Below are 27215 nucleotides of genomic sequence, written 5' to 3'. Positions count from 1 at the left end.
ACACCACATATTTACTCCTGGAAAATTCACGGCTTTGTCTACATGGACGTTCGGATTTTCGGCGGCCCAGTAGATGCAATTGTGGCGATTTACTGTACCACTGAGTTTGAACTGTGCCTCATAAGACCACACAATCACCACACAATCATCTCTGCAAACTCTCCATCCTTGCGCACCATGTTAGGAAACCACTCGCAGTACTCCATTCTACGATGTGGGTCGTCCTCGTTCATTGCGTGTAGCAATCGTGGGATGCAGCACTTCCACTTTGCTGTCTTCAAAATTCGCCAAACACTTGAGCGACTCTCACCAGTTTCACGGGCACACTGTCTCAGACTTCTGTGGTGAGCGAGTGAATTGTTGTAACACACGACGGGAGTTAGCTAGACTTGTTACTATTACAGATCGTCCAGATCGTTGTTTGTGTAAATGTTTAGCACAGCCTTCGGCTTTAACTTTGTCTCGAATGCGACGAATCGTTAAACGTGTAGGTGGCTCTGTTTGATACTGTGTGTGTGTGTGTGTGTGTGTGTGTGTGTGTGTGTGTGTGTGTGGCTGGCTGGCTGGCTGTGTGTGTGTGTGTGTGTGTGTGTGTGTGTGTGTGTGTGTGTGTGTGTGTGGCTAGCTGTGTGTGTGTGTGTGGCTAGCTGTGTGTGTGTGTGTGGCTAGCTGTGTGTGTGTGTGTGGCTAGCTGTGTGTGTGTGTGTGGCTAGCTGTGTGTGTGTGTGGCTAGCTGTGTGTGTGTGTGTGTGTGGGGCTGGCTGGCTGTGTGTGTGTGTGTGTGTGTGGGGCTGGCTGGCTGTGTGTGTGTGTGTGTGTGTGTGTGTGTGTGGGTGTGTGTGTGTGTGTGGGGCTGGCTGGCTGTGTGTGTGTGTGTGTGTGTGTGTGTGTGTATGTGTGTGTGTGTGTGTGGCTAGCTGTGTGTGTGTGTGTGTGGCTAGCTGTGTGTGTGTGTGTGTGGGGCTGGCTGTGTGTGTGTGTGTGTGTGTGGCTGGCTGTGTGTGTGTGTGGGGCTGGCTGGCTGTGTGTGTGTGTGTGTGGGGCTGGCTGGCTGTGTGTGTGTGTGTGTGTGGCTGGCTGTGTGTGTGTGTGTGTGTGTGGGGCTGGCTGGCTGTGTGTGTGTGTGTGTGTGTGTGTGTGTGTGTGTGTGTGTGTGTGTGTGTGGCTGGCTGTGTGTGTGTGTGTGTGTGTGTGTGTGTGTGTGTGTGTGTGGCTGGCTGTGTGTGTGTGTGTGTGGCTGGCTGTGTGTGTGTGTGTGTGGCTGGCTGTGTGTGTGTTAAAATTCCAGGGGACGGCGTAAGAACTGCCGATCAAATTCTACGCTTTTTAAGACAGAGTACAAAAAATTTATGATAGTACCCTAACTCAGAGAGGCCCTAACCTTCGCATAGCCCATGAACTCCTCCTTCTATATATTAGGCTGCTTTGTGTGCACTGTCACACGACTCCCAGTCGATGATAGAATTCCTTTTGAAGATGTGCTGACAGCGTTCAGAAATCTGTTACGCAGACAGCATAGTTTACGACTGCGGAGAGCATGCGCGACGTTTAGCGGCATTTTTAATTTTTGATTAAAGAAACGAATGTCGCGAAAAGATGAGCGTCGAAACAATTGACGGAAGAATTCGAATAACCGAGTGTAAGATAGTCGCAAACTTCGAATAACACTGTTGGCAGTTTGTCATGACAGTCGCTTCTCTTTGGCGAGAGTGCAAAGATACAAAAGATTTCTTAGATTTGTCGAGTTGTCCTGACACAGGACAATTAGTGTGATTAATCGAGAAATTCGACTGATCTAGGTTCGATTTAGCAGGCGTCGACTTTACAAGTAAGCAAATTTCAAGAACTACTGTTGGGATTTTGGTACAAGTTTACTTATAATTATTCACAAGGAAGATTAGTGTATATAATTTACTAGCGATCAGCTCTGGTTTCACAAAGCAGCACGAAAGACGTATGATCGGGCAGCTTATCTGACACAGCGGTGATTTCGTTTAGGGCCACTGAATAGTCACTATTAAAATTCAGAGGGCATCATAAGGTAAACGAATATTACATTAATCATTAACTATGTACCAAAAAACTGGTTCTTATTAGCTCAATATCAGATAAGTCATGCATCGTAGGTCATTTAGGCAGTTGATGGCTCATGTGAGCTTCATGATAGCAACAACTCACGGAGTGATTCTAGAGTTCTGACTTTCACCACTAGATGGTAATGGTTTAGTTTTCACAGCGGTAGGGAGTTGAGTTTTCCGTAGTTTGAAATACTTACAAATTACATACACAAACGTTCCTCATGAATCTATTAGTGAAAACCATACAGAAATCCCTGCAGGCCGGCCGGTGTGGCCGAGCGGTTCTAGGCGCTACAGTTTGGATCCGCGCGACCGTACGGTCGCAGGTTCGAATCCTGCCTCGGGCATGGATGTGTGTGATGTCCTTAGGTTAGTTAGGTTTAAGTAGTTCTAAGTTCTAGGGGACTGATGACCTCAGATGTTGGGTCCCATAGTGCTCAGAGCCATTTGAACCATTTTTTTGAAATCCCTGCAGTAACTCCTCAGATTAGCCCGAACATGCGGACAAACTGCGGCCGGGTAAGGGTCTTAATTTAGGTAAGTATAAAATAGATCTATGCTACGTTGGAAATGTCATCCAGATGCAGATACTAGTGCTACCCATATGAATCTAGGGATGATCATTCATTTAATAAAATTCCTTGTCTTGTAATCGCTTCCTGACTTCTGTTATAGTTTCCCCATCTTCCAAGATAAGTCGTAGGGTAACTATTTGTGCATGCAGTCAGAAATTTCTCTGGAATCTTAACTGCATTCTCGTTAAGAGCAGAGAGATCAATATTGAAGCTTTTGTGCTACGGATATATACTGTGCAGCACAATTAAAGGATTACTTTTCGAAACCCTGTAACTGGCTTCCGTTCCATCATTTAGGTTTGAAATTTGGCTCAAAGGTGCCTACGGCCTTCCTCCGTAATGGCGCATAAGGGTGCACCCTGCGACGTTACCCTCGGACCCGACGCAGCTTCAAACACTAAGGTTCCGAAACGTGCGGATAAAGTCCAGATATCAGAAGTTCATGTGACGTGTAAAGTGGGTTAATGATGTCACATTGGTACCACATTTCGCCACAGTCCAGTCCAACGCAACAGCGTAAGAATCACACCATGAGGTGGTCACAGGACCTTTGACCCATATTTAACCCCTTCTTTTGATGCCGCTGCGATGGAAGGCAGAACCGCGACGCCCAGCGTGAAAATCGCGGGGTACACCACCGCTCAGAATCTAAACGAAAAGACCACATAGGGTTGCATGAAGGGCGTCAATGAAGCCACTCCTTTCCTCGGTACGTTGAGTACCGCATATTTCGGTGTCGAAGGCGGCAGTTTGCAGCACGATGAACAAAAGTACGACGTTCTTGACAACCTTTGGCGGTTTTGACCTGGGAGATACAGCCCTTCTCGACGGACATCACGGGAATGAAACTACATTGAACGTGATCTCACGCCTTCTGGACTCCAATGCGACCCCGATTTTTGCTCGGGTGTACAGGGTGGGACCCCCTAGGAACCGTTTGAAATCATTCGTCGTAATGTGAACGTGATCCGAAAGAGCAAATGGTACTTACTTTTCCACTGCTCCAATTTCACGACCTCTTGTGGCATGATGACGGAGGTGTGTGACATTAACACATGCGTGAACAAAATTGGCATCGAGATCCTCAAAGATCCATCGCCCCCACACCATTTCTGGAGAACCCTTTGTGGCACTCGCCCACATTTGAAAACTTTCCCTTACAGAGCGACCCTGCGAAGGTCTCCTAGGTGGCTGCAAACAGGCAACTGGCCTCAGTGTGTTGCCTACCTGTAGGTGCCTCAGACTCCTTTGTAAGTTTTCTCTGCAAACGTACATTTTTAAAATTCCCAATAAATGTGGGCTGGAGTCACCAAGGGTTTTGCCGAAATGGGCACCAAGGGTTTTGCCGAAATGGGGGTCTTAGAGGGACTCTTTGTTTTAACCTCGCATGTGACAATGTCGCACTTCTCCATGATCATATACAGGAGAGTGTGAAACAGGAGCTCTGAGAAAGGATAAGAAACCTTTGCTGCTCCAATCACGTTCAAATATCGTTAAGTGGTTTTAAATAGGCCCTCGTCGTACCAACTTGTACACCAGAGAAAAAATTGCGATGTCAAGAATGTCCAGTTCTTCATCGCACTGCGAACTAATATTTTCGACCACCAAATGTGTGGGAAACAACGTGGCAAGGAAAGAGATGATTTTATTGACGCTGTTTGACACCCACTCAGGCCTTTTATTTCAGATTCTGAGCGGTGGTGTCTGAGATTTTTCTTCGTTCGAACACTGGGCGTCGTGATTCTGACCCCCATTGCGGAAGCGTAAAAGGGGACTGTGACGACCTTCCATCAGGTGACACGTCCACGGTTGCGTTGGGCAGAATTGTGGTGAAATATGGAGCCAATGTGACATCATCAATCCTCTTTCCACGTCACGTGACTTCGGAACTTTGGCTTTTTCTTTTTTTTCCGCAAATGTCGGCGCCTTGCTGTTTGAAGCACGTGCCCGAGGGGGATGCAACATGGCGGTACAGTTTTGCACGATCACAGAGGAATATTGTAGGCACCTTTGAGCCAAATTTCAAGCTTGTGCGTCGGGTTAGAAAATGTGGTCTACATATACATACATACTCCGCATTCCACCATACGGTGCGTGGCGGAGGGTACCTCGTACAACAACTAGCATCTTCTCTCCCTGTTCCACTCCCAAACAGAACGAGGGAAAAGAGACTGCCTATAAGCCTCTGTACGAGCCCTAATCTCTTATCTTTGTGGTCTTTCCGCGAAATGTAAGTTGGCGGCTGTAAAACTGTACTGTACTGCAGTCAGCCTCAAATGCTGGTTCTCTAAATTTCCTCAGTAGCGATTCCCGAAAAGAACGCCTCCTTTCCTCTAGAGGCTCCCACCCGAGTTCCTGCTTCCTGAGCATTCTCCGAATTGCGCTGTTAAACCACGGTGGGTCTTTTCCGTCCGTAACCCACTTTTTCGGCACATACTTGTCCAGTGCGTGATTTACAATGTGTTCAAAATTTGTCCATAATTGTTCTACATCCATCGTACCGAAAGTCAATGAAGTAGAATCATTTACTAAGTGGGATGCTAACAACTGCTTATCTTCTCTTTCTAGTAAGAACACTCTCCTAGCCTTCTTGACCGACTTTACGACTTTCGTAACCATAGTCGTAATGACAACACCATGATCACTAATCCGTGTCTCAACACTGACACCGTCGATGAGTTCTGGTCTGTTCGTGGCTACCAGATCTAAAATATTTCCATTACGCGTTGGCTGTCGATTTAGCTGCTCAAGACAGTTTTCGGATAATGTGTTCAATAGTAATTCACACGACGGCTTGTCTGTACCACCTGTAATGAATCGATAGACATCCCAGTCTATACTAGGTAGGTTAAAGTCGCCTCCGACTAATATAGCATGATCCGGGTACTTCTGCGATACAGAATGTAGACTCCCTTTGAATGATTCTAGAACTGCCACGGTGGAACCTGGTGGCCGGTAATGAGACCCCACAATTAACTTTATTTCCCCTAGCCCTGTTAAACGTGTCCAGATAACTTCACAATCACACTCTCGGTAGACAAAATATTTTTGTCAACTGCAATGAAGACGCCACCTCCTACGGTGTCTAATCTGCCTTTCCGATACACATTCCAACGCTCACTGAATATTTCCGAGCTTCCTATCTCAAGGTTCAGCCAGGTCTCAGTCCCGAGAATAATTTGCGCGGCACACGCTTCCTGGAGGGCAGTAAATTCAGGAACTTTATTGGTCGTTCAAATCTGATGAGCAGTGTAGCTCGCTTAGCAGCAAGTGCTACAGTGGTTATTATTTTGCTCAGGGTCTGCCGCGAATGCTCCCCTGGTGCAGCAGCATCGCCAGAATGAGAACGAGAACGGGCTGCAGTACCGCCTGGAGGATCGGCGAGAGAGGCGAGCGCAGCACGGCGGGGAGGAGCCGCCTCCCTGGTGGGAGCTGTGTGGCCAGCCTCCCTGCGGTCAGCTGCCGCCGGCGGACGAGGCGGCGTTCGGCACGCTGCGGACGCTCTACCAGGAGCTGCGGCAAGCCTCCGGCGCCTCCGACGTCGCGCATCTGGGCGGCGACGAGGTACGTCTGCCTCCTGCGGCCGCTGCTGCCCGCGCGCAGCTATGGCCCGTGGCGTAGCGGACATCATAGAACCCAACACTGACAGCATTTATTGCGCTTAGATCAGGGGCGGGCAGGAATCCTGCACATGTGCGGTGCACTTGCACGCGTGCAGTTAACAGGTGTTCCGCGTGCACACAGGGGCAAGCTGGCCACCCGCTTATCTCCCATCCCCACCATACCTTCTGTCCGCTCCTTCCTCTGTAATGCGTTTTGTTTCCTAGCTTGCTTTATTGAATGAAGGAATAAGGTTAGTAGGAGTGCTTGAAAGAAATCATGGTTTGAAAGAGTACCTATTAGCTACGGTACGTTTTATTTAATTATCACAGGTGGAGTTTACAATACGTTTAATATCTGGTACAAAATTTCTACGTACAGACAAGCGCAAACAGTTACGTAAATGTTCATCACTTACGTTTGCTCTTAACCGAGGCTTATTAATTCAGCAAATGGTTTTCCAGCTCTCGCGATATTAAGCGCAATTTTATAACTTGTACGTACCGCTGGGCTATTATTGTTATCGTCCTGAAAAATAGAAAACAGTGCTCCATAAAATGTTAAATCAGTTAGATGAGAGACATGACGAAAGAAAGTCGCAGATCTCTCGTGAAAACAGTAACTAGGACAGATTCATCAAATATCGTCAGATCGCTCTTCTTAAGCTCAGTCAATTTCCCCATCCGCTCAGAATCCGACAATAAATTGTACTCGTCCTTGTGAAATTTGTTGTAATGGCCTTCAATACTGAACTTCCGCTGACCAGCGAGAATGCTGCCACATATTAAAAATTTCGAATTATCACGTTTTCGCGCCAAAAAAAATGATTCTCCCATTACTTTTTAAAAGATAGCAAATCTCCACTTCTCCGTTTCCTTGTTTCACTCCGCATTTTCCGGTTCTTGAAATACAACTTTCACTACGTAGTGGTCGCTTCGCATCAGCGTCCACGACTTAGCCTGGCACTACACTGCCGCAACCTGCCGGCTGTCGCCACTGCCCCGGTCGACGATTGCATACGAGCAGCACACGTGCAGCGCTGTGCGCTCATGAGCCGCGAGCAACGTTTGCCCGCCCCTGGCTTAGATGGTTTTTGGAATTTATGTTGTGGTTACTAGAGAAATGTCTGTAATGCCCTGACTCGTGCATTGATAGGTGTGTGTGTGTGTGTGTGTGTGTGTGTGTGTGTGTGTGTGTGTGTACCTAAAGGGCCCAGGCAGGAGAGTCCCTCCATTTTTATCTCTTGTTTTACATTGTCCTCAGGTTTCACTGAGTGTGTACACTCGGAATCAAAAACATAACTTCTTGGTTCTGCTTAATAGCCTGTTGCTCCACCTTTGGACTACAATGCAGCAGAGATTCTGCGGGGCACGGATTCGAGGAGTCCTCAATAGGTTTCTGGAGGCTTGAATCATCAGATATATCTATGCACAAATCACCAAGCACTGTAAATTGCGCTCTTGTGGTTTGTGGGCACATGTTCAGATCAGACGAATTTGGTGACCCAGATATCAACGAGAGTTCACAATCACTTCCCCGTGAACCACCGTGTCACCATTTTGTCCTTACGTTAGTTACCCTGCTGCAGGATGCCATCGCCGTTAGGGAAGACGCAAAGCTTTAACGGCTGCAGGTGATTCTCAATAATGTTCATATAGTCGACAGCTGTCATGCCGCCTTCTGTTAGTGGTCTCGCGGAAAGCCTGGTGAGTACCCTCAAAGGGACAATGCTACACCAAAAGTCCAGTTTTTCTGCCACGATGCGTGCTTCAAGCAGCTGTTCGCTTGGATGATGGCGTATCTGGGCACGACCCTCTATCTGGTGCAACAAGTAACATGATTTATCCGACCAGACGACACTTTTCCGTTGTTTGTGGGAGGGACCAAACAGCAGGATCATCAGTCCCATCGGATTAGGGAAGGATGGACAAGCAAGTCGGCGGTGCCCTTTCAAAGGAATCGTCCCGGAATTTGCCTGAAGCTGTCGTATCCTGACATAGGTGGGAGAGGGAGAGAAGGGATTGCTGGTCAGTCTGCGCTTCCGAGCGGTACAGAGCAGAGGGCAGAAGGACAATTCACAGTGAAGGCATTTCCTTCTATCTGAGCCAACTCTGGTACAGGCATTTACTAGAAATGCAGGTGGTGAGACTTGGTAAGGAACTCGTTGTGGAGACTCTTGGACGAAAAGGGTTTTGAAATAGTTGTTTATTCCAGACAGGCCTAACTAATACACTGGAGGCTAGTTCTAGGGTTAGAAAAAGCATGAATAACACAACAGAAGCCAGTGCAGAAGTCCCAGGAGTGGTTGCTAACCACAGTGGCAAACACTAGCAGCATCTCAAGGCAACAACTTAGTTGCAAAACAAAACATAATGAATGTGACACTGTTCACTGAGGCACTCCAAGAGAGCAGACTTACGCGGAGCTGCACCGAGGCTGGAGTCTATGGACGCGGATTCGGAGCCCAGATCGTCTGACTGAGAGCTCCGCCAAAATGCGGAATCTAAGGGTTTTAAAGAGTCGCGTGGGGGCACTGCTTTTCCCACTTACAGCCACCCATCCAATCCCATACGTCTCTTGCAGGTGCCTGCCAATAACGGTGTAGTTAGGTCCCCTCTGCTGCTCCTAAGGCGAGGATGTTGATGCAGTTGCACTAAGTCCGTATTTGGTATCAACATTGTTCAGCTGAAAGCTAAACGCAACTGCTCAACTAAATAAGGCTTGCAACATTATTGCTTTACGTCATTTAGCATGCCCCCTCGGGTTCCCCGAAGTAGGGACTGCTAGGTCAACAGTTTTTGGCGTTTTCGCTCTTTCTAACACTTGCGAGCCTACTGACGCAGATGTTCTCAGGGCTGGTATTAAGCTGGCTATATACGCTAGTATGTGCCTGTTGGTTACAAAGTTCTACGGTGGCAACCTACCACAACGTCTAGACGACATGTCAATTTACATGTAAATTCATTGAAGAGTAACTAGCGCCCTGGGACCGCGTCTGGGGAGTCGGCATTTTCGAAAAGCTCTCCCCTTACGGTTTACTTCATATAACAATCTCTCCTAATTTCGCCTGACCCTCAGCATAGTCTCTTCTTCCGCACCTTGGAGGGCCTGTCCTCCTTTCGCACAGCTTCAAGATAACACTACAGTAGCAAGGAATAATCAATATATTACAAAGCGATTTAGGGAAATCACGGAAAACCTAAATCAGGATGGCCGAACGCGGGTTTGAACCGTTGTCCTCCCGAATGCGAGTCCAATGTGATAACGACTGCGTCACGTCGCTCGGTGTAGTCGAATGACCACGTCGTTGGATCAAGATGGGAATACGTAGAGATGGTCTGCTGTCCAGCCCCGTGTTGAACAGTGCTGAACAGTGTACTCTGATAGTGCTTAAATCTGCACTGTCCTCTGCCATCAGATCTGCATAAAATGCCGCCTAGCATGCTGTAAGAGATCAAATAACCCAAGTTTCTTTCTACTCCGAATGCAAAAACATTTTGTTTCCATCCTACACGGGAAGAAACTATCATCAGAGCTTGCACATAAAAATTTAAGTGTTCACTCTTCTCATGTGCTCTCATTGACTGGAACGGTAGAGAAATAGTCCTAAGGCGCTGGGAAGAACTTGAAACGTCCCCTTTGAACAATTATACAAGACTGTGCTTAAACTGACACAATATTTTTAGCGCAACGCAATCTGACTTTCAATAATCCCTACAAAAGAATGGCCCTGACTAACATTAACCTATACCTTTCACAAATCACTTACCTCACAAAAATCTTAGTTACTCGAACTACTGCGATACAGCGAGCGCCACTACTGCCAGCTAAATAAAAGATTCAAACTACGGAATGCATTAACTGCTGATAGGCATAGTTAGCAAATGAAAGATTTTAATAGAGAACAAACAATGTATTTACCTTAATAGTGTTGAAAACTCATAATATACATAGCAGTTCATGACATCTAGTCTTACAAATTTCAAAACTCCGCCATCTCTCTCCCCACATCCACCACTGCTGGCGGCTCACCTCCCACTGCGCAACGCTACGCGCTGTTCACAGCCAACTGTCCAACACTTCAATGGCGAAAATTACAACAATGCAAACCAGCCACAGACTGCACACAGCACAGCCAGTGATTTTCATAAAGAGCGCTACGTGGCGTTACCAATAAAAAAACTAGACAGCCTACTTACAAACTCTGCCACTCACTTAAGTGTGAACTGCAGAGCAGTCAAGTAGACGTCGATGTTATTTGATTCTTCTGTTGGAATGGGATGAGTGGCGGGAGAGTGTGGGTGGGATGGCGTCGTGCCATTCCAGGAGAAATAGTTCCTCATAAGCCTGGTGAAGCTATAATGTTGAATACTACCACAGGGCCGCTCTCAGATTGTTGATTACTCACTTCACTCGTACTGTTCACGACTGGAACAGGAAAGAAAAGTTCTATTATTGGTGGGCCTCCGTCTCAACTCTGCTATCTCTAATCTTTTTCGCGAACTATGCGTATGAGGATGCCATCCGTTGGTTGGTTTTTCTAGACTTACGTTCCCGGAATCTCAACAATAAATCGTCTTGACACACAACCGTCGTTTAAATCGCCTGCTACTGGAGTTGGATGAGCATCTGTGACGCTTTCCCGCTTACTAAATAAAACCTGTCACGAAACGCTCTGATCTTCTTTGGATCTTCTGTATTTCATCTATCAGTCCTATCTTTCAAGGTTCTCAGACCCTTCAGTATTAAAGTGTCAATCAAACGAGCTACCTCACTTGTGGGTGAACTACGCTTCTTCCAATGAATGTCTGACTACTCAAGTTTCTCCCATTAGCCTGGTGTCGTCGTTCCATTTAAAATACGCTATTGGCCATTAAAATTGCTACACCACGAAGATGACGTGCTACCGACGCGAAATTAACCGACAGGAAGATGATGGTGTGATTTGCAAATGGTCAGCTTTTCAGAGCATTCACACAAGGTTGGCGCCGGTGGCGTGATACCTACAACGTGCTGGCATTAGAAAAGTTTCCAACAGATTTCTCATACAAACAGCAGTTCACCGGCGTTGCCTGGTGAAACGTTGTGTTGCCTCGTGTAAGGAGAAGAAATGCATACCATCACGTTACCGACTTTCATAAGGGTCGGATTGTAGCCTATCGCGATTGTGGTTTATCGTATCGCGACGTTGCTGCTCGCGTTGGTCGAGATCCAGTGACTGTTTGCAGAATATGGAATCGGTTGCTTCAGGAGGGTAATACGGAACGCCGTGCTGGATCCCAACAGCCTCGCAGTCGAGATGACAGCCATCTTATCCGCATGGCTGTAACGGATCGTGCAGCCACGTCTCGATCCCCGAGTCAACAGATGGGAACGTTTGGAAAACAACCACCATCTGCACGAGCAGTTCGACGACGTTTGCAACAGCATGGACTATCAGCTCGGAGACCATGGCTGCTGTTACCCTTGACGCTGCGTCACAGACAGGAGCGACTGCGATGGTGCACTCAATGACTAACCTGTGTGCACGAATGCCAGAACGTCATTTCTTCAGATGAATCCAGGTTCTGTTTACAGCATCATGATCGTCGCATCCGTGTTTGGCCACATCGCCGTGAACGCACATTGGAAGCGTGTATTCGTCATCGCCATATTGGCGTATCACCCGGCGTGATGGTATGGGATGCCATTGGTTACACGTCTCGGTCACCTCTTGTTCGCATTGACGGTACTTTGAACAGTGGGCGCTACATTTCAGATGTGCTACGACCCGTGGCTCTACCCGTCATTATAGCCCTGTGAAAACCTACATTTCTGCAGGACAATGCTCGACCGCATGTTGCAAGTCCTGTACGGGCCTTTCTGGATACAGAAAATGTTCGACTGCTGCCCTGGCCAGCACATTCTCCAGATCTCTCACCAATTGAAAACGTCTGGTCAATGGTGGCCGTGCAACAGGCTCATCACAATGCCCCAGTCACTACTCTTGATGAACTGTGGTATTGTGTTGAAGCTGCATGGGCAGCTGTACCTGTACACGCTATCCAAACTCTGTTTGACTCAATACCCAGGTGTATCAAGGCCGTTATTACAGCCAGAGGTGGTTGTTTTACTGATTTTTCAGGATCTATGCACTCAAGTTGCATGAAAATGTAATCACATGTCAGTTCTAGTATTACCCGTTTATCATCTGCATTTCTTCTTGGTGTAGCAATTTTAATGGCCAGTAGTGTAGCTCCGTTCGCGTATTCCCAGGTATTTAATGGATGTGACTGCTTTGTGATCTTCTCTCGTGTTATCATACAGTGTCTTTCCGCCTATTTGTGCGCAATAGGATAATTTATTTTGGCTTTCAGCTGCCGCTCACTGCACAGTGTCGATCCTCTGCAGGTTTTCCTGCATCTTGATACAATTTTCTAGGATTGACACTTCACTGTATGGATCATCCATTATCTGTAGTGAACACTGTATAACCATGGCTCTTGTGGACGGACTTAAAAACACGAGGGCATTAAGTGTTCTGCATTGTTATGTCAGTATCTGCCATTATGAAATTAGTGTATCGGAGAGTCTTTTCATTAAGAGTTCAGTATTATTTCCTCCAACATACGCTGAGGTGACAAGTGATGGGATAGAGATACCCACATATACAGATAGTATCGCGTACACAAGGTATAAAAGGGCAGTGCATTGGCGGAGCTGTCATTTGTACTCAGGTGATAGAGGTGAAAAGGTTTCCGACGTGATTATGGCCGCACGACGGGAAATAACTGACTTTGAACACACAATGGTAGTTGGAGCTAGACGCATGGGACATTCGACCTTGAAAATCGTAGGGAGTTCAATATTCAAAGATCCGCAGTGCCGAGAATACCAAATTTCAGGCATTACCTCTCGCCACGGTAAAAGGCAGTGAGCGACGGCCTCCACGTAACAAACGAGAACAGCGGCGTTTGCATAGTTGTCAGTGCTAATAGACAAGCACCATTGCGTGAAATAATCGCAGAAATCAATGTGGGACGTACGACGAAAGTATCCGTTAGGACAGTGCGGCGAAATTTTTGACATTAATGGACTAAGACAGCAGGCGACTGACAAGAGTGCCTTTGCTAACAGCATGATATGCCTTCAGCACCTCTCCTGGGCTCGTGACCATATCAATTGGACCCTAGACGATTGGAAAACCGTGACCTGCTCAGTATGTCGGAGTTCGGTTGAGAAGAGTTGATAGTAGGGTTTGCGTGTGGCACAGATCTCACGCAGCCATGAACCCATGTTGTCAACGAGGGACTGGGCAAGCTGCTGCTGTCTCCTTAATGATGTGGTCTGTTTACATGCAGTGGGTTTGGATACTCTTGTCTGTAGGCTATTTGGAGACCATTCACAACCATTTATGGACTTCACGACGATATGCGTGTCAATGCGCCATGTCACCAGGGCACAGTTGTTCACGATTGGTCTGAAGGACATTCCGGACAAATCGAATAAATGATTTGATCTCTCAGATCGCCCGACATGAATCCCATCGAATATCTATGGAACGTAATAGAGGGGTCAGTCGTTCGCAAAATCCTCCACCGGCAACGCTTCCGCAAATAATGGCGGCTATAGAGGCAGACTTGTTGAGTCCAAACCACGTCGAACTGCTGCAGTATACCGGGCCAGAGGAGTTTCGACACGATATTAGGTAGTATACCATGACTTCTGTCATTTGAATGTGTCTCAACCTAATGACGGCAAGGCTATAAGTAAAAGTAAAACTGGCTAATATTCACAATACGAGGGTGAGTCAAATGAAAACCTTAAATATTATTTATTGTGCAGAAATTCTTTTTGTAGTCCACGCAACCACTCGTGCACCGTGTGGCGTACCTCTTCATCTTCAGTGTTCATGCTGCAATGTCATTCAGTGTCACTCGGCGGATTTCCTTCACTATGACTTCAACTGCTGCAATGTTCTGTGGAGTCACAACTCATTGTGCCTGACGTGGACGAGGAGCATCTTCCACTGAAGTCCCACCATTTGCGAACTTCCTACTCCATTCGTAGACTTGCTGCTGTCACAAACATTCATCACCGTACTGAACCTTCATTCGTTGAAGAATTTCAATAGGTTTCACACCTTCACTACGCAAAAAAAACGATAACAGAACGCTGTTCTTCCCTGGTGCAAGTCGCTAGTGGGGTGGCCATCTTTATACTGATACTGCGACGGTATGTGTGCATCTGCACTATGCTGCCACCTACAGGCCATTCCGCACGCTGTTTGTAGCTCGCTTACCAACTTACAGGATAACGGCGCGAAATTTCGATTTGTTATTACAAATTTAAGGTTTTCATTTGACTCACCCTCGTATTTTCCTCGCTCACTATTCATGAACATAAACAATATATGATCTAAAATCATTCTTTCTCCATTTCATTTCCGTTGGATACCGTACGATGGCTTTTGGTGTACAGGAATAGCCGTAGAAACGGAGGGAGAATACAGCGGCTTGTGTTATGAAACTAATTTTCATCACACTGATTTACACACTTTGCAATGCGTTAACAGTTTAACAATATTACGGACTTTTAGAGAGAAGATGCACAAGCGGATTAGTGTTCGTGAAGTATTTTGAGGATTTTCATCGCTTCTTGGAATCCAGGACGTTAAGTGGCATTAATGAACTAGTGTGGGTACGCAAGAATTAAACTTAGGCATAGATGGTGTGATCGTTATGTTTATTAAGTATTCTCAGGTCGGTTCTGTTTTTTTTTGTTTTTTTCCGGAGCTCAAATGTAAACTAAATTCAGTTTAGAGTCAACGTGCGGGTCCAAACGAGCGATAGCCCCCTGAGAACGCTTGAAAACACATACGATGAGAGCGGGGTGCTGGGATTGACACGGGTGTGGCATTATCAGCCCTGTAAGGTCAGAGGTTACTGCGCTGCACACAATTTGGCAGAGCTGGAAGAGCGCGTCACTTGTTCCACTGCAGTGCTCTGACGAGCCAACTAGGGCGACGGCAATCAGTGTCTAAATTTACGTCTACAAGGGTACTCTGCAAATCACACTTAATTGCCTGGCAGAGGGTTCATAGAACCACCTTCACACTAATTCTCCACAGTCCAACAGCTCACAGAAGAAAAAAAAACTAAAAGCTATATCTTTCCAGTCGAGTTCTGATTCCCCTTATTTTATCATGATGATGTTTTCTCTCTATGTAAGTCGGCATCAACAACATATTTTCGCTTTAGGAGGAGAAAGTAGGTGGCGAAATTTCTGTAGAACATGCGATGGTAATGAGAAACGCCTTTGTTTGAATGATTTCCTCCTCAAATCCTGTATAGTGTCCGTGAAATTCTCTCCCCAAACTTCTTGATACTACAAAATTTTCTGCTCTTCTTTGAACTTTCTCGATATACTCTGTTAATCCTATCTGGTAAGGATCCCACACTGCGCAGTAGTACTCAAATAGAGAATGGAAAAGCGTAGTGTAGGCAGTCTCTTCAGTAGATCTGTTGCATCTTCTAACTGTTCTGCCAATAGAAAGCAGTCGTTGATTCCTCTTCCCCACAATGTTTTCTGTGTTTACATTTAAGTTGCTCGTAATTATAAGTCCTAGGTACTTCGTTGAATTTGCGGACCTTGTATTGAATTGATTTATAGTGTAACCGATGTTCATGGGTTCCTTACAGCACTCACGTAAACTACCTCCCACCGTTCATGATCTAGGGTCAATTGTCAATTTTCGCGCCATACGAATGTCTTTTCTAAATCGCATTGCAATCAGTTTTGATCTTCTGGTGACTTTACTAGGCGACAAACGACAGCATCATCTGCAAACAACCTAAGACTGCTGCTCGGATTGTCTCCTAAATCGTCAGTATTGATAAGGAACAGCAGAGGTCCTAAAACACTACCTTGTAAAACGCCAGAAATCTCTCTTGTTTTACTAAATGACTTTCCATTAATTACTATGAACCTTTACCCCTGACAGGAAATCACGAATCCAGTCACATAACTGTCAAGCCTTCTGGAAATCTAGAAATACGGAATCAATTTGAAATCTCTTGTCAATGGCACTCTACACTTTGTGAGTAAAAAAATAGTTAAGTTTATCAAGAACAGCGTTTCCTTAATCGGTGTTGACTCTGTGTCAATAGACAGTTCTCTTAGAGTTAACTCATAATGTTCGAACACAATATACACACATCAAAAAAATTTTGCATCATCTCAGTTCCGAGAGTTCCGGAACCTGTACAGAAAATTGCAATAGAGATCAACATAACCATCATTTCCAACCTGATTATTGCTCATGCAAACAACACATTGCATGTTGTTCCACCATGCAGCGAAAACATTCAGAGGTGGTCGTCCAGACGACTGTACACATCGGTACCTCTAATATCCAGTAGCATGTTCTCTTGCATTGATGCATGCCTGTATTCGTCGTGGCATACTACCCACAAGTTCATCAAGGCACTGTTGGTCCAGATTGTCCCACTCAACAGCGATTCGGTGTAGATCCCTCACAGTGGTTGGTGGGCTACGTCGTCCATAAATAGCCCTTTTCAATCCATCCCAGGCATGTTCGATACGGTTCATGTCTGAAGAACATGCTGGACACACTGGTCGAGCGATGTTGTTATCCTGAAGGAAGTCATTCACAAGATGTGCAAGATGGGGGCGCGGATTGTCGTCCATGAAGAAGGAGGCCTCGCCGATATGCTGCCGATATGGTTGCACTATCGGTCGGAGGATGGCATTCACATATCGTACAGCCATTACGGCACCCTCCATCACCACCACCAGCGGCGTACTTCGGCCCCACATAATGCCACCCCAACACAGCAGGGAACCTCCACCTTGCTGCACTCGCTGGGCAGTGTGTCTAAGACGTTCAGCCTGACCGGGTTGCCTCTAAACCCGTCTCCGACCAATGTCTGGTTGAAGGCATACGCGACACTCATCGGTGAAGAGAACGTGATTCTAATCCTCAGTGGTTTATTCGACATGTTGTTGGGGCCCATCTGTACCGCGCTGCATGGTGTCGTGGTTGCAAAGCTGGACCTCGCCATGGACGTCGGGAGTGAAGTTACGCATTCTGCAGTCTATTGCGCACAGTTTGAGTCGTAACACGACGTCCTGTGGCTGCACGAAAAGCATTATTCAACATGGTGGCGTTGCTGTTAGGTTTTCTCACCGCCATAATCAGTAGATGGCGGTCATCCACTGCAGCAGTAGCCCTTGTGCGGGCTGAGCGAGGCATGGCATCGACAGTTCCTGTCTATCTCCTCCACGCCCGAACGACATAGCTTTGGTTCACTCCGGAACGCCTGGACACTTCGCTTGTTGAGAGCCCTTCCCGGCACAGAGTAACAATGCGGACGCGATCGAAACGCGGTATTGACCGTTTAGGCTTGATTGAACTACAGACAACCCGAGTTGTGTATCTCCTTCCTGGTGGAATGACTGGAACTGGATTGGCTGTCCGACCCCCTCCGTCTAAAAGGTGCTGCTCATGCATGTTTGTTTACATCTTTGGGCGGCATTAGTGACAGATCTGAACGGTCAAAGGGACACTGTGATACAATATCCGCAGTCAACGTCTATCTTCCAGAGTTCTGGAAACCAGGTTGATGCAAAACTTTTTTGATATGTATACGTTCCAAAATTTCTGCTGCATGTGGACGATAATGATAAGGGCCTGTACTAAAGTGGATTAGTCCTACCGCCTTTTTTGAATATTGGTGTGACATTCGCAACTGCCCAGTCTTCGGGTACGGATATTTCATCCAGCGAGCGGTTGTATATGATTAAGTATGGAGCTATTGCATCATCATACTTTGTAAGGAACCTAACTGGTTTACAGTCGTGACCGGCATACTTGGTTTTATTGATTTAAGTTGCTACACTAATCCGAGAATATCTGCTTCTAAGTTACTCGGCAGATGTTCTTGATTCGCATTCTGGAATATTTACTTCGTCTTCTCTGGTGAAGAAATTTCTGAAGGCTGTGTTTAGTAATTCTGCTTTAGCAGCACTTTAAAAATGGTTCAAATGGCTCTAAGCGCTATGGGACTTAACATCGGAGGTCATCAGTCCCCTAGAACTTAGAACCACTTAAACCTAACTAACCTAGTGACCTCACACACATCCATGCCCGAGGCAGGACTCGAACTTGCGACCGTAGCAGCAGCGCGGTTCCCGACTGAAGCGCCTAGAACCGCTCGGTCACAACGGCCGGCTAGCAGCATTCTCACCGAGAGTATTTCGATAGCTATCGTGCGGAGAAGGCACTGATTGTGTCTTATCGTCAATATACATTACATTAGATTAGAATCTCTAAGGATTTTCTGCCAGGTTTCGAGACAGTTTCGTTGTGGAAAATACTAAAAGCCTCTCGCACTGAAGGCCGCGCTGAATTTCGAACTTCTGTAAAAGATCGCCAGTCTTGGGATTTTGCTTTCGTTAAAATTTGGATGCTTGTATCTGTTCAGTTAGTTACTGCTAAAATATGTCGCAAGAGAAGTCTCCCACAAGAAATATAGTATGCTTGTGAAGTGAAGAACCTACCTTATTTTTATCAATCATAAGGTAAGAGTACGGTTATCGTGTATATTGCTGAGCAGTATGGAGACCTTGAGTGACAGCCCAAGTTTTGTTCCTGGAGTCTGACATACGCTGCTGCTAAATGATTTGTCTGTTTTGACTCGCTTTGTTTGTCAGATTCAGGATTGTAGGGGAAATTTTTTGTAGGGTTATATTCGGCTCTGATGATGCGAAGGGGCGAAGATGTAAGTCTTCGTGCACTAGTTTTGTACTTGGTGTTGTATATCAGAAGTATAACTGATTTTGGTTTGTGTGTAATCATATAGTTTGACAGATAAAGGAGCATCAGTAGAAATTAAGAACTTTTTGCAAATGCATCTAACGTGGTCCCTAAATGTTAATTTTGAATGAATAATTAGTTCTCATTAACTTACGCGGTTTTCATTGGCAGGGCCGTTTCATTCGATTTCGTTATTGTGACAGTCTTACTGGCGAGTTGAATGGTTTGAGTTCCATTGAGATTTCTTATTTTTCGAAACAGGAACCGTTACTGAATGAATGTCCTTCAGGTATTTTCGTAAGTTACGAGTGACGCGTTTTAATCTCTAAATTCTTCTATAGATGTGTCGTGAGCGCACAACGTGTGTTGGCCTTCTGCTACTAGTAATATTTTCCCTTGATGCTTAATACTCCATGCCTACCTGTCCGTGCAACCCGTCAACGGGGAGGATGCGGCGCACTGCCTCCCGCCTAAAACAGCAACGCTGCTGGCCGACCCTTATTGCTATCGCAGGGCCGAAAAATTTACGTCGGGGATTTGATAGTCTCGACTGCGGTGGCGAATTGTGAAATAATGCGAAGAACGAGCGGCAAAACCGCGCCCGCAAATAAACTTTGGCGATGGCGGAATAAATCGCCGCAGATGTTCCTTCGCTACGGGATTCGCTCGTAATGAAGTTTGCTTCGCCCGCAGCGGGCGTTGTGCGCCGGGCAGCGAGCAGGCGCTCGCCGAAGGTAGGGGCCATGGGCCGCATTAAAGGAAATCGATAACGACCATTTTTTTGCGTCAAACCGTTGGCAATCACATTAAAACGGGGGACAATGGAGTTAAGGCGAAGGGCAGTAAATCAACGCTAGCTTTTCAATAATGAAACATCGCCGTGGCGCCCGTCCCCGACCACGCCCAGCGCGGGGGTGGAGGTGGGGTTTGTACACAGGGTAATCCGGCCAAGCGGCAGACGCTCCGCGGAGAAAACACCCGTGGCCCCCCACTTAGGGCTATGCCTACAGGCGCAGCACAGTAACCACCTGGGAAACAACTCGTGCAAAACAATTTGGCCGGCTACAGTGTCCGCATTGCTATAAAATTATTTAAACTGTTTCACATGTCTCCGCAATTATTAAAATATGCGTATTTATTTTACCATATGCGTTTAGTTTTACTCAAATTATCACCAGTTGTCTGGACTGAACCACATTTATACTTTGTTTCTGTATCTACAGGGTTTTTGCGTAAGTTCGTTGCGTTTTTCCAAAAGTTTCATAAACCCAACAGAGATGCATACGAGGCTTTAGTCAGGAATAATATATTCTCGTTCACTATCTGCAACAGTCTGCCAACGCTGGGGTAACTTCTCGATTACGCGATTGTAGAAATTACGTGGTTTAGAGTAAGGTCATCCGAAGACCAATATCAGTTGCAAAGCGATTTAGAAAAGATTGCTGAATGGTGTGGCAGGTGGCAGTTGACGCTAAATAACGAAAAGTGTGAGGTGATGCACATGAGTTCAAAAAGAAATCCATTGGAATTCGATTACTTGAATAATAGTACAATTCTCAAGGTTGTCAATTCATCTAAGTACCTGGGTGTTAAAATTACGAACAACTTCAGTTGGAAAGACCACATAGATAATATTGTGGGGAAGGAGAGCCAAAGGTTGCGTTTCATTGGCAGGACACTTAGAAGATGCAACAAGTCCACTAAAGAGACAGCTTACACTACACTCGTTCGTCCTCTGTTAGAATATTGCTGCGCGGTGTGGGATCCTTACCAGGTGGAATTGACGGACGACATCGAAAGTGTGCAAAAAAGCAGCTCGTTTTGCATTATCACGTAATGGGGGAGAGTGTGTGGCAGATATGATACGCGAGTTGGGATGGAAGTCATTAAAGCAAAGACGTTTTTCGTCGCGGCGAGATCTACTTACGAAGTTTCAGTCACCAACTTTCTCTTCCGAATGCGAAAATATTTTGTTGAGCCCAACTTACACAGGTAGGAATGATCATCAAAATAAGAGAAATCAGAGCTCGAACAAAAAGGTTTAGGTGTTTGTTTTTCCCGCGCGCTGTTAGGGAGTGGAATGGTAGGTAGATAGTATGATTGTGGTTCGATGAACCCTCTGCCAGGCACTTAAATGTGAATTGCAAAGTAATCATGTAGATTTAGATGCGAATAACTCGTAGATTCATGTTCGGAGCACATTTTCATCGGGAAAGGGAATTCCTTGAAGGTTGTTAGATAGAGAAGGGAAAAGGTCAAAACCCGAGGTCGCAAAACCAGGTGATTAAGGGGGTGCGGAATGAATTCCCCCTCAAACTCCTATATAGTGTTTTTTGTCAGTCTAGCAGAAGGCGGGCGTGTGTTATCGTAGAGTAGCATCACTTCTCGCAGTCTTCCTGATCTTCTTTCTTTGACTGCTTCTGCAAGACGTCTCCAATTGACAATATGTAAGCTGAAATAACAGTAGTGAACTATAAATAAAAAATGACAATCGATAAAGATACCCATAACAAATCGGAATGCCAACATGCAAAACAAAAACGCTACCAACTTATGCACAGGTCTAACAAAAAAAAATTCGTTTCTAAAGATATTGAAGTATGATTTTTTTACTTTCAGCCTATTTTACTGGTTTGCAGTTACATATGGAAATGTCGTCTGCATACCCATTTTCCGTGTACTCCAGAGATGGGCAGTAGTTTTCGTCTTGATTTCACTGTAGTTTCCAGCGCTACACATTTCTTGACGTAAAAAAGACAGAATATAATTTAAGTCCTCCATACGTATGGCTTGGGGAATGGGAACACTAGCGGTGCAATATTTGTTCGTATTTCGGAATTTTTTACATCGAGAAATGTGTACTGCTGCAGACCAGCGCGAAATTAGGCCGACATCAGTGGAAAACTCAAGAATTCAAGAAAAATGTGTGTGTGTGTGTGTGTGTGTGTGTGTGTGTGTGTGTGTGTGTGTGTGTGTGTGCTGACACGATGTCCACATATAAGCGGAAATCAAACAGGAATGTTGTAAGTAAAAATCAGAGTTGACTATCTTTTCAAACGAACTGCCTTTAGATCGAAAAGCAAAACGAAATTGTAACTCTGCTTCATTCCAGACCATTGACGATGTTTCAAATAAATAACACGAAACGTACGTTTCCGAAATGAATGACACTGAACTAATAAAGATACGATCAAATTAAGTATCTGCTCAGATAAGAGATAGCTCGATGAATGTTTTTGTTTCTTAATTGGCTTTCGGGACGTGTCCATACAGCAATTTCACTTGTAGAATGTCGGTTACGACGATACGAACGTGAAGACAGAACGCAGTCTGCTTGCGCTGACTGCGCAGGTACCTTCTTTCTTCTTCGTTTTTTTAGTAACCAAATTTTTCTTCTTTAAATTTAACTAAAAACTTCTGTTTCCTGAACAAACCATTACCACCTCCTCAAGGGTATGTTAATTTTAATTTGTAGCATTTTAGAATAATTAAAATTATATCCTGAGTGCATTTGAAATAATGGAAATAAGCTACACTTCGACGTAAACTCGAGACTTCCACTGAAAAGTATTTGTTTGGTGTTCTCCTTTTTAAACAACGTTTATTATAAAAAGTGTATGGATGGACCAAATTTTTCATTTTTCCATTTGTTTGGCATTGTGCCCCTTTCTTGGTGCAAGTATAGGTTGATAGGTTGAGTTCAGTTACAGATTCACCTCCATCGTTGCTGTTGTTTGCATAGGAATGTACTGGGTGGTTGTAATTAAACTGCCCCTATTTAACATGTTATAACGCGGAAAGTAATTACCGTAAGAGTGCCAAACTTGGGAGCAGTAATGTCAGGGACATGGAGGAGAGAGATAACGCAGAATAAATTCAGTTGAAACACTTAATGTGCTGCAACGGTATATCATACCATTACATACCGGAGCCATTATTGATACAAAAGGGGCTCAGTATGGCGGCCGTCAGTGAACAGAAGAATGTGAAAGCGCAGGATTGCATTCTGCACTGCAGAACGAATCTTGTCCGTAGGTATGCTGGCTACCTCTCTTAATATGTTAAGCATCAGATCAGGGCCTATGTGAATGTTCCCCTGGGAAACGCTGTCCTTCAGGTAGCCCAACAACCAAAATCACAGGCAGTGAGATCAGGTGATCGTGCCGGCCAAGCATTTGGAAACGATCAGCTGATAATTTGATCGTTTCCAAATGTGTTTCGAAGAAGCAGGTGAACTTCACGAGCGATGTGAGGTGGGGCCCCATCTTCAATGTGTATCTCTCCTGTATGGCATGTATGACATTCCGGCGAAGCATATCGCAGTAACGCTAGCCAGTCACACTGCAAGTCTTCGGTCCTTGAACACCAACCTGTTCAAAACAGAATGGGCCAATGATGAACATAGCCGTGAAGCTAAACCATACGCTGACATGTTCACCATACAGAGGACCTACATGCACAGTGACTGGAGGTGAAGATTCCCACGCTCAGCGGTTGTGTGTGTTCACCTGACCTGTCGGAGAAAAATGAGATTCGTCTGTCCATAGAATGGTCCAGGGCCAGTCCTCGTCAACTTTAATTTTTTCGAGAAAGTGGAGAGCGAAGTCAACACATCGTTGTGCGTCCTGTGGTGCAAGCTGCTGTACCATATGGATCTTGTACGGATGCCATTTGAGAATGTTTCGAAGCACCTCCCGTACAGTGGATCAAAGGATGTTCAACTATAGTGACACAGCATGCGCACTGCCTGACGATCGGGAATTGCGAGCAGCGTTGTCTACCATAGCAACAGCGCTTTGATGAACCACCTGTCGTCCAACCGGTCGTCTGCCTCTTCCCGGAGCGGCGCCCAGTTCTCCAGTTGATTCGAACTTCATCATTCTCCGCACAGCAGGAGGAGAAAGAGGACCCTTCCGGCGTAATCCTATTAGCCAGTAATATTCTCGAAGTGCAGCTGCAGCACTACTGTTGTTTTGATAATAGAGCCTTACCAATAACGGCCTGCTTCTTTTGTCCAAGCTCATGTTGAGGCGTCAACAAGGGCACTGCGACTGGTCAAGTGTGTGAGGCTATGAATCACGATGACTGATCACGGCACCTGGTGGCCATAGTTGGAATTGGACGGTGTCGCTGTGATGCATGGAAATCACGTACCCCATACTCCAGACATTAATGCGACCAAGTTTGGTACTCGCACGGTAATTAGTTTCGGTTTTATAACATGTTAAAGGAAGAAAGGTTAATTATAACCATCTGGTATTTGCCACGTGATTGTTCTTCGTTTTTGAAGCAGCGAACGTTTTGAAATCCATGTACATAATCTTCTTTGTATTAATTTCAGCCGTTGTCGTTAACCACATTGAACATTTAAATTTAATCCCTTCCATAAGCGTGGGATACGTGAACAGCACACTGTTCGCTGCAGCGCTGTGTCAGGCAAGCCACAATGTTCACAGTAAGGGTTACCCCGTTAGTTTCAGGTGGTTTCGCCGTGATGCTGTCGGAAACAGATCGTTGCATTGAACTTTGACACACCCGAAAAATTAGATCACACTAGCTTCCAATTCAGATCTTTGTTTCATTTGGCTGACAGGTGTATGAATTGTTTCCTTTTGTAGTTTTCTCATAATCTTTCTCGTGGTGAGGGTCCTTTCGTTTGGGAGTTTTTCTAAGATTGCGTGTAATATACGTGGGTGTCCGTCGTTGACTTCTGCAATTTTGGTAATTCCTCATGCGGCCTTCAGTCAATCAGACTGATTTACTGGTTGTTTCAAGGATTTTATAAGCGAAGTAACTCTGAGGCTGTGCATTTTTTCCCCACAATCTATTAAGCTTGATCCACCATCATTTGACGGTTTTATTAATTGGTCGCTAGCAACACGGAGTAACATCAATTTCCAAATGACCCATCCTACATACTTCTTTACTTGAGGAATATGTTGTCGCGCTAAGGGTATATCACATTTTTGAAAAAGCCAGCATATTGTCAAATTGTATCCTTTCAACAAGATTGAAATTCTTAGTTCGGTTCGTTATTAAGGCGACTCTCACGCTCTCAACCATTGATTTGGAATTACCCTCAACAAATTTGTTCATGTTCTCCTTCAGTTTAACGCCGAGCACTTCATTTTGTCGCACTCTGTGAAGGGATGTGGCGTGTGTTGTGAAAATTTATTCAGCCAAAGGTGTCGTCTTTTGTTGTTTAATGTTGCTCCTGCTGCTTCCTCATAGGAATCAATTACCTCTTATCTTCCCAATGTCTTGATGCTGTGTGAGTATAATTCTTACATCGACGGCATAAGCGTTAACGGCAAACCTTTGTGCACCAATATTTATTCCGACTATTGGATTCCGGTCTCGTACTAGCAGATCTGTTGTGGCCTGTGTGAAGTTAGTGTTAAGACATTCCTTAGATACTGGTGACTGACTTTGTCAATGGCATTTTCTAGGGCGATGTTCAACAATCCTATTGTGGTTTAGTTCACCCATGAGTAGTAGTTCGCCTCTCTCAGATCAGACTCCATTAATGATCTTCCTGTTGGGAAGACCATACGTTTGGCCAGGCTCCATTAACTCTGGAAGTCTTAGTCTTGCGGCTATTACGCGTGCCATTATTTTTGAGTCGGCGCATGACAAAGTTGTTTGCCTAGAATCATTTATGCTTATTTGTTTCGATGAAACAAGGACTATAATCTCCGGTTCATGTTCTTAATATATTTAGTGGCAAGTGCTTCATAATAACTTCAATTTCTTCTTTGGTTTTGGGCTCTATCAACATACTAATTTTTATTGGTTAGGGAAGTCGTACAGTGTTGTAACGAACTTTGTCTTGGTAGGATCCGGAAATGTTCCTTAATGTCTTCCACACTAACGGTGTCGTTCCCATCTTCCAATAAATCTGTCTGCACCATTTCCATTCTCTACTGAGGTGTTAGATGCTCCATTGTTCGTCTGGAATGTATCCCTTACGTTTGCAAGCAATAATTTTGCCTTAACGTTCTTTTTATCGTAGTTAGAGGATCTTCTTCATGTCTTAAAGTAGCGAGATCGGCCTTCTCCGTTATCTGCTTCTTCTTGGAGTCCTCGAACAATAACATAAGAGGTCGATGTTTTTCCTCTTAGTGTCACTGATCTTATACACTTCATTTCTGAACAGTTTACAAATTCTAGGTTAAACCAGTTTATTCCACCATTCAAGAACGCTACTAAAGTGTCGCTTCCGATGAACGCATGTTCGATAAAATTCGCAGAATTGGGTTTTTGCCCATTCAGCGTTGAATAGGTTGCAGTTTCACTTTCAGTATCCTTCTCCCAGCACTTTGGGCCGAGGTAAACCTTTAATTTTAACAACTGCATGGTGATGAGAGAAGCTGATGGGGAGTACTTCATAGTCCTGTACGTCTATTCTGTAGTACAAAATCTGTCCAGTCTCGAGGCTGATGGTGGAGATAGGCACGTATAGTGGGATCGTGTGATGACTAGTCAGTCAATGACGCCTATCAGTTTGTCCTCCAATCATGTTAGTTAATGGGCCAAAATTAAGGGTTGATCCTGTCTGCCGATCTTACATCACAATTAAAATCCCCCCCTCCCAGTTATTATGGTACCCTTTCCGGCTCTCAAAAGTGCGGGATAGTTTCACTAAACGTTTCTTTACTAATAATCTTAAATTTTCCTGATGGATCATAACGCTTTAATATTATTTTACTTAGTTCGGCTTTGATAAAGCGTCCATTCGGTTGCTTTTCTAAGTTCTCTAATTCCAGTCCCATTGTGATTGAAATGCAGCAACCCCTACCGCTAGAGCTGACATTGTTGTATACGTTGTATCGCTGTTGCAGGTTCATCTCTTCGCAAGCTGCTTCCTGAAGTAAGGCAATGTCCACGTTGTTAGTTTTTAAGAAATTCCCCAGAATCATCTTTTTTCACTTGTTATTCCTCACATATTTAGCGTGAGTAGAGCAAACACCTTCCTGTTGTCTATTGCAAGCTATTTGTCAGTTTCCATGTCCGTATTCCCCTACTTAATTGTCTTGTCCAGATGCGTTTCCAGGCGGTTCATTTTCCATTTCTTCTTTTTCGTCGTCTTAATATTCTTCCCGCATCTCTATTTTTCCGAAGTACTGTGTTTAGATTTGCTTGGTC

At 45.2% G+C, this 27215-nt stretch overlaps 1 protein-coding gene across 1 annotated transcript in view; it reads left to right on the top strand.

The window, feature by feature from the left end:
* The window catches only part of LOC124798943 (probable beta-hexosaminidase fdl), a 134229-nt gene that overhangs the window by 62203 nt on the left and 44811 nt on the right, over positions 1-27215 (top strand). The window contains exon 5 of the mRNA XM_047262477.1: positions 5952-6217. Within this exon, the coding sequence (XP_047118433.1) occupies positions 5952-6217 (266 nt within the window). The remainder of the gene's footprint in view (positions 1-5951; positions 6218-27215) is intronic.

This window comes from Schistocerca piceifrons, chromosome 5 (assembly GCF_021461385.2).
Source record: "Schistocerca piceifrons isolate TAMUIC-IGC-003096 chromosome 5, iqSchPice1.1, whole genome shotgun sequence".
Taxonomy (NCBI): domain Eukaryota; kingdom Metazoa; phylum Arthropoda; class Insecta; order Orthoptera; family Acrididae; genus Schistocerca; species Schistocerca piceifrons.
This window is presented reverse-complemented; position numbering and strand designations above follow the sequence as displayed.